Source organism: Alosa alosa, chromosome 20 (assembly GCF_017589495.1).
Source record: "Alosa alosa isolate M-15738 ecotype Scorff River chromosome 20, AALO_Geno_1.1, whole genome shotgun sequence".
Taxonomy (NCBI): Eukaryota; Metazoa; Chordata; class Actinopteri; order Clupeiformes; family Clupeidae; genus Alosa; species Alosa alosa.
The window spans coordinates 2167303-2175612 of record NC_063208.1 but is presented as its reverse complement, the minus strand read 5'-3'; the positions used below and the strand labels follow the sequence as shown (position 1 = coordinate 2175612).

Sequence of the window (8310 nt, the reverse complement as noted above, 5' to 3'; positions counted from 1 at the left end):
ACAAACACACACACACAGCATGCTGTACACAGGGACGAATTTCCCCTACACACACACACACGGCATTTTTACACACACACACAGCATGCTGTACATGCACACAAACACACAGCATGCTGTACACAGGATCCGTGGGATGCCACACACACACAGGATCTGTAATGCCCCCACACACGCAGCATGTTGTACACACACACACACACACACACAGCATGTTGTACACACACACACACACACACACACAGCATGCTGTACACAGGATCTGTAATGCCCCCCCCCACACACACACACACACAGCATGATGTTACACAAACACACAGCATGCTGCACACAGGATCTGTAATCCCCCACACACACACAGCATGTTATACACACACACACACACACACACACAGCATGCTGTACACGTACACAAACACACAGCATGCTGCACACAGGATCTGTAATCCGCCCACACACACACAGCATGTTGTACACACACACACACACACACACGACACAGCATGCTGTACACGTACACAAACACACACACACACACACAGCATGCTGTACACAGGATCCGTAATGCACCTACACACACACACACAGCATTTTGTACACACACACACAGCATGCTGTACACGCACACAAACACACAGCATGCTGTACACAGGATCCGTAATGCCCCCGCCACACACACACACACAGCATTTTGTACACACACACACACAGCATGCTGTACACGCACACAAACACACAGCATGCTGTACACAGGATCCGTAATGCCCCACACACACACAGCATGCTGTACACGCACACAAACACACACACACACACACACACAGCATGCTGTACACGGACACAAACACACACACACAGCATGCTGTACACAGGATCCGTAATGCTCCCCACACACACACACACACAGCATTTTGTACACACACACACACAGCATGCTGTACATGCACACACACAAACACACAGCATGCTGTACACAGGATCCGTAATGCCCCCCCCCACACACACACACAGCATGCTGTACACGCACACAAACACACACACACACAGCATGCTGTACACACACACACACACAGCATGCTGTACACAGGATCCATAATGAATTCATTGATTGAGAGAATCTGTCTCACCGTCAGTGTGTTCTGTGTTGGTCTGCAGGGTGACCAAGGCTTTCCTGGAGAACATGGACCGCAGGGAGAGAGAGGGGTGGGGGAACCAGGGCCGAAGGTAAGAGGAGGACCTCAGAGAGGACTGTGACAGGGTGCCAATACGTTTGATTCTGAATGTTTGATGTTCTTAAAAGAGAATATTCTCAATGAGTGTGTGTACATGGACATTCATATTCCGAGTATTGACCTTTTTCAGAATAAGACAATATTGGGAATATGGTGTTACATGAGTTAATAGAATATATTTCGTTCATATTCCCATTTACATGTCACGCAGCATATTCTGACTAATAAAGACTTTATCAAAGTTCTAAATGTTCTTTCCCTGAATGTTTCTATAGTAACCCTACTGCTACCTAAACTATACTGCCATTATGCAGGGATTAAAGTGAAAAAAAATCGTTTGACTGAACTTTTTTCAGGTCATAAGTCATACGTTGTTCATATCTACCTATAGAGATAGCACCCATATCGCGACCTATTGGTTTTAATGTACAAAAAAGATGCAAACAGCAAAGTAAAGCACCAAATAAACACCAAAAAGGCTACAGGGACTAAGTTACTATGTAATTAATGCCACCTACAGGTGAATGCATAGAACATAACAATCCTATGGTTTGTGTACCCTGTAGCCTCGTTTTAGCCATGTGAATAAAGCGAATTGAGAGTGTTCTTGATTGAGATTTGAGTTTTCCTGTTGAACAAAACAATATTTCAATACCATCCCTGACCATTGCTGATTAGCCATTGCTGTTCTTTTCTACTGCAGCAATATTGTAGAAAGGCTTTAACACACTCTTATTTAATTACTTCAGGCCAAAAGTGTTTAAAGGGGAGATTTTTTTCTTGTTAATATGCAATTCAACACTAAGTAAAATCTATAAAATCAAGTTTGCAAGACTTCACATTTCCTCATCAAAATAACGAATCAGAACAGTCTAGATATTGTTCATATTTCCGTTTTGTTGCCCTCATCTGCATTTAATGAAACATACATGGTAATTTTGAGTTTTACAGACAACTCAAGTTTTCCAATGAGCAGCAATACTGTGTGTGTGCTCATGCAGGAGGGATCTCGATCTGATAACGACAATCGTGTTGCCTGGCACTTTTTTTTACACCATGGCTTGTTAGTTCCCCGTTTCCAACAGCCGCCCATCTCCATTTATTTTTTTAACTTTGACACCTGTGCCTTCCTTTATTGTTGTTTATGTAAAAGTACATTGATGTTTATGTAAAGTACATTGAATGACCTCTGTGTATGAAATGCATCTATATAAATAAACTTAACTTCTTTTACAACGCATCCATGACAGCTAGTGGCCTTGCCAAATAGACGCACACAAATCATGACGCTTAATATTCAAGGTTCTGGTAGGCCTACTGGTTATGGTTTTTGCTATACATTAATAATAGCAAAGTTTTAAGTTGACTATTTTAATTGCATGGTTATTTTTTGTCAACATCACGCTCACAACCTACTGTCGATTAAAATGAGGCCTAAACAAAATAGGGCTACAAGGTGGTCTGTCGTCACAAACACGACTGACCCCCCCCTACTCAACAGTTCAGCGATATTATTATTTTATGTTAACATGCTCAGTCAAAACCTTCATCTTAAATTGAAAAAAACAGGACGGATAGGCATGGGCTACGGTTTATATTATCGCTTTACACATACTGTTATTTGCATTGGTCAAAAACTGTAACAATAATAGTAGGCTACATCGGGTGGCAGCAGGCTATCTGTTCAAGTCATAGGTGACACCCAAAATGAATGACCTCCCCTGACGACTTTTGCGATAGTAAGACATTGTCTACATTGATGCACGGAAAGAACACAGCCTCCAAATTCGCACATAGAGCTCACAATATCATATCCAAAAAGTTAAACGGATTGGGCAACCTCATCAGCTGTCTCGATGGTGTCACTATAATCCAACTTTGACCGCCCCTCAGGCGTGTTCTTTTTTTTTTTTTAAGCAACGCCCCAGGCCAATGAGACAAGCGTGTAGCAATATAAACAAAGCGAAACTCATGGCTGACGTATCTTCTTGAGCGGTCTCTGATTGAGACACAGAAAGTTCTCAAGAACACTATTAGGTCTTAAAACATTTACCATCACACACATTCATTCATCGGACCTAATATTTGTAGTTTTAAAAAAAGGAAAAGAAAAGGTGATAGACCCCCCTCCTATTTTTTTTCTCACCGGATCTGCATCGATCTCAAATATGACATTTCTAAAAATCAAATAGATCGAAATCCGTGTCGACGGATAACTTTAATCCTTGCATTATGTCGCTATCACTATCCAAGCTGTACATGAGTACATAAGTACATAAGTATAAGTATATATACTCTTTTGATCTTTTGATCCCAATCCGTGAATTAGTGAAACACAAACAGCACACAGTGAACACACAGTGAGATGAAGCACACATTAACCCGGAGCAGTGAGCTGCCTGCAACAACAGTGGCGCTCGGGAAGCAGTGAGCAGGGATCGATTACTGCACAGGTGTGGGGCGGCAACAAGCATGCATTTAAAAATCTCACTGCACGCAATTGGATAACACTAGACCATGTTTACTTTGAATTATTTCGGACTTCGACGCAATCGGATAACACTACGACCAATGTGTACTGTCCTCCAACGTTGCAGCGCTGTCTTCATCAGTTTAGCTGGTTTCCCGGAATGTTGGGGTAAAAGTAACGTGCATCATTGCTCTTTTGCCAGAGTGTCTCGCAGAGACAATTCCATTGTGCTCTCGCGAGAACTCTGGATTTCCAGGGTAAACAAATCAGGCTATGAATCTGATTGCATTTAGTGTTGGCCATCCCCAAAATGCACCAGAATACAGGAAATCACATCAAACAAATTTAAAAAAAATCTGGGGGAGGACCCCCAAACCCCCCCTCCAACATATGCAGCAATTAGTGGGAGGCCCTTAATACATCTGGGCCCAGGAACCCGAAAGTTCATAATCTGTCCATGGCAGTGAGGGGTTAGGTGCCTTGCTCAAGGGCATTCCGCTGTGCATGTGGGCATGGGAGAGCAGTGCTCAACCACTTCCCCCGCCCACATTTTTCCTACTGGGTCAGGGATCGAACCGGCAACCCTTCGTTTACAAGCATGAAGCCCTAACCAGTAGGCCACGGCTGCCCCCTATGGTGCTGCTATTCTGTCTTATGTGTTTCTGTTTCTGCCCCCTATGGTGCTGCTATTCTGTCTTATGTGTTTCTGTTTCTGCCCCCTATGGTGCTGCTATTCTGTCTTATGTGTTTCTTCTCGTCCCAAAAGTGTAACATACCTTCTTCATTCCCGACATCTTTCCTGAAGCTCCACATAACTCCGCTCATAATTACATTTTAGCGCTAGAAGGTCGCAACAGAATAAATTCCATGGGCCGTCAAACAGTTTGTTGTTATTTGCCATAATGCTGTGCTTAATTGTCGTGAAATACCGTGAATATACCAATAGAAAGTCATTATTGCGAATAAGGTATTTACATGTCTACAACGTACCTCAATATTTTGAATAAGATCGGAATGTCTAGAACGTACCTCAATATTTTGAAGAAGATCGGAATACTCCACATACCTTACTTCGGCTATGCTTATTCTGAATATAATCCTATTCCAGTTAATATCGGAATATTAATGTCCATGTTAACATACTCAATGTTAGATGTTCTTACAGTAAAAGAGAGGATTCTAAATGTTAGATGTTCTCAAAAAGAGAAAATCCTAAATGGATGTTTGTAAAAGAGAAGAATCTGAATGTTAGATTTTATTACAGTAAAAGAAGTTGAATGTGAAATGACAGGATGTTATACAACTGTGTGTGTGTGTGTGTGTGTGTGTGTGTGTGTGTGTGTGTGTTTGTGTTTGTGTGTGGTGTGTATGTGTGTGTGTGTGTGTCTGTGTGTGTGTGTTTGGTGTGTGTGTGTGTGTGTGTGTGTGTGTGTGTGTGTGTGTGTGTGTGTGGCGTTCCAGGGGGAGCCGGGGCCTCCAGGCACCGCAGGGATCCCTGGGTTTCCAGGAGAGGACGGAGCCGTGGGACCCAAGGTAAGGAGGGGTCAAAGGTCAGGAGGGGTCAAGGGTCAGGAGGTCATCACTCTCCTATGACCTGGGTTCTCTGTGTTTAACACCCTACTGGCGCCTAAAGGGTTAACACCCTACTGTACGTAAAACCTCTGGCGCCTAAAGGGTTAACACCCTACTGTACGTAAAACCTCTGGCGCCTAAAGGGTTAACACCCTACTGTATGCACATTTCATTTGAATGGACTCAATTAAACATAGAACGTAATGTAACCAAATTGTATTTCCGTAGTAATGAACAGGAAACAGGAAGAACATTGCTGGTGTGAGCTTTGTGTTTGATGTTCCACCAATTCAGAAATGAACTCTCTGTTCTGATTTCCATCACAGATGTAAATATGTGTGTGTGTGTGTGTGTGTGTGTGTGTGTGTGTGTGTCTGTGTGTGTGTGTGTGTGTGTGTGTGTGTGTCAGGGGGAGATGGGGGCACCCGGGTCCCGTGGTTCAGAGGGAGCACCTGGGAAAGGGCTACCTGGAGAAAAGGTACTAGCAATCAGAAGGCTTAGTAGTCCCTTATGACAGCCTTTCACACATCTGATTTGAGACTCTACCTAAACCCACACAGACACACACACACACACACACACACACACAGACAGACACACTGAGCAAAAACACATAATTTGTTTGGAGAGTTTCTATACCCAAAGGTAACTCACACCAAGAGAAAGCCACCACAAGCCGAGCATCTGCTCCCCCCAGTGGACAGTAGTGTAACTACACCTGTCCCACAGTGCCGACTTACTTCAAACGCCTCCAGATCCTCTGTAAATGTAGAGATAAGATAGTGGCCCAGCAAAAGCAGACCACAACCACCCATGTATGTGAGATTCAACAGTAAAGCAACAAATAACATGTCTGGTGTGTGTGTGTGTGTGTGTGTGTCTGTAGGGTGATCGTGGTGACAGGGGCTCCCGAGGCCTTCCAGGAACCCTAGGTTCAACTGGCCCCGCAGGAGCCAAGGTGAGTTCACCTGTCCTCATCATGAGCCTCAAAAAGCATGAAGTAGAGCTGCGCCTTGTTTTTAAGTCCTCTTAAGAAAAGTTATCTGGCGCAGTGGTCAGCACTGTACAGCACTTTTGCACTTTCTTGCACTTTTTGCACACTGTGTTGCCTCAAAAAAACATTTGAAAAAATATGTAAAAAACTAAATACAGTGGTTTAAAAACCAACCTTTTGTGATTACTTGTTTCTCAGAGTGCAAGTCCTCCTTGCCTATCCCCTTATCATGAACCTCACAACCACACCTGTCCTCATCACCACACCTGTCCTCACAACCACACCGGTCCTCACCACACTTGCTCCACACTTACACCTGCCCTAAACATAACACCTACACCTGCTCTAAACATCACACCTACACCTGCTCTAAACATCACACCTACACCTGCTCTAAACATAACACCTACACCTGCCCTCACCACCACGCCTACATGAGCACATGGCCTTCCAAAAGGAGAATGTCAGGGTTAATGCCGTGGTCAGTCTCAGGTGACCAGTCTCAGGTGTTTATAGATTTCCGATGAGTTGGAATGCTGCTGGAGTTTATGGGCAGGCTATGGCTTTAAAGCACTGGAGTACCACAATAATGGTTCAGATACACTCACTCCCCTGTCTGTGTGTGTGTGTGTGTGTGCGTGTGTTTCATCCAGGGGGAGCCAGGCTCCATGGGCATGATTGGCGTTCCAGGACCACCTGGGAGAGGCTTACCTGGACCTAAGGTGACTATGACACACAGCTCCACCTCTATGGATCACATCATGTGTGTGTGTGTGTCTGTGTCTGTTGATCTCATTACATATGTGTGTGTGCAATGTTGATCACATAATGTGTGTGTGTGTGTGTGTGTGTGTGTGTGTGTGTGTGTGTGTTGATCTTATCACATATGTGTGTGTGCAATGTTGATCACATAATGTGTGTTGATCATGTCATGGTTTGTTTTTTTATCTCAGGGAGACACAGGTCCAGCAGGTGCCCCCGGGCCTGTAGGAGAGCAGGGAGTGGGGATCCCAGGACCAAAGGTGTGTGTGTGTGGGGGGATCTCAGGACCAAATGTGTGTGTGTGTGTGTGTGTGTGTGGGGATCCCATGACCAAAGGTGTGTGTGTGTGTGTGTGGGGATCCCAGGACCAAAGGTGTGTGTGTGTGTGGGGGGGGATCCCAGGGCCAAAGGTGTGTGTGTGTGTGGGGATCCCAGAACCAAAGGTGTGTGTGTGGGGGGATCCCATGACTAAAGGTGTGTGTGTGGGGGGGATCCCAGGACCAAAGGTGTGTGTGTGTGTGTGTGGATCCCAGGACCAAAGGTGTGTGTTTGTGAGTGTGTGTAATAACATGTATTCATTTACAGGGTGACAGAGGAACTCCTGGACCAATGGGATCACCTGGACTAAAGGGAGAGGGATATCCAGGGCCTCAGGTGTGTGTGTGTGTGTGTGTATGTGTGTGTGTGTGTGTGCGTGTGTATGTATATACAGCACTATATTGTAAAGTCAGTAAAATAATGACGTGCTGAATTCTCTTCCCAGGGCCCCCCAGGTCTGCCTGGCCAGCCAGGAGAGATGGGACCAGAGGGGAAGGGAGTCCCCGGGCCAAAGGTGAGGCGGCCATTTTAACTCCTCTCCAGAGACAACATGGCGGCCATTTTAACTCCTCTCCAGAGACAACATGGCGGCCATCCTAACTCCTCTCCAGAGACAACATGGCTGCCTTTCTGAACAACCTCACATTAAACACTTACTGTAGGATCTAGCCATGATACAACCTCAGATTAAACATTTAGAGAAGGATGAAGGCATATAACAGCTTTGCATGTGTACTGACAAATAATACACAACTTCAGACAAATGAATTCACACTCCCCACCTCGTTCTCAATCCTTTCAGGGTGACCGAGGATCGCACGGCTCTCCTGGCCCCTCTGGGCCTCCTGGGATCGGTCTGATGGGAGAAAAGGTGAGCACTCACTCCAGCACACCCTACTTCCTCCCCCTGAGGAGGTGTTACTCCTGCAGACGACCACTGAGGAGGTGTTGAGTAGAGGTAG

The 8310-nt window shown here is 45.0% G+C and overlaps 1 protein-coding gene across 1 annotated transcript in view; it reads left to right on the top strand.

Moving 5' to 3' along the window:
• col28a1a (collagen, type XXVIII, alpha 1a) overlaps positions 1 to 8310 on the top strand; it is a 39473-nt gene that overhangs the window by 23771 nt on the left and 7392 nt on the right. Inside the window, 9 exon segments of the mRNA XM_048229730.1 lie at positions 1156 to 1224; positions 5164 to 5235; positions 5684 to 5752; positions 6161 to 6232; positions 6922 to 6990; positions 7222 to 7290; positions 7616 to 7684; positions 7794 to 7862; positions 8151 to 8219. Of these exon segments, the coding sequence (XP_048085687.1) occupies positions 1156 to 1224; positions 5164 to 5235; positions 5684 to 5752; positions 6161 to 6232; positions 6922 to 6990; positions 7222 to 7290; positions 7616 to 7684; positions 7794 to 7862; positions 8151 to 8219 (627 nt within the window).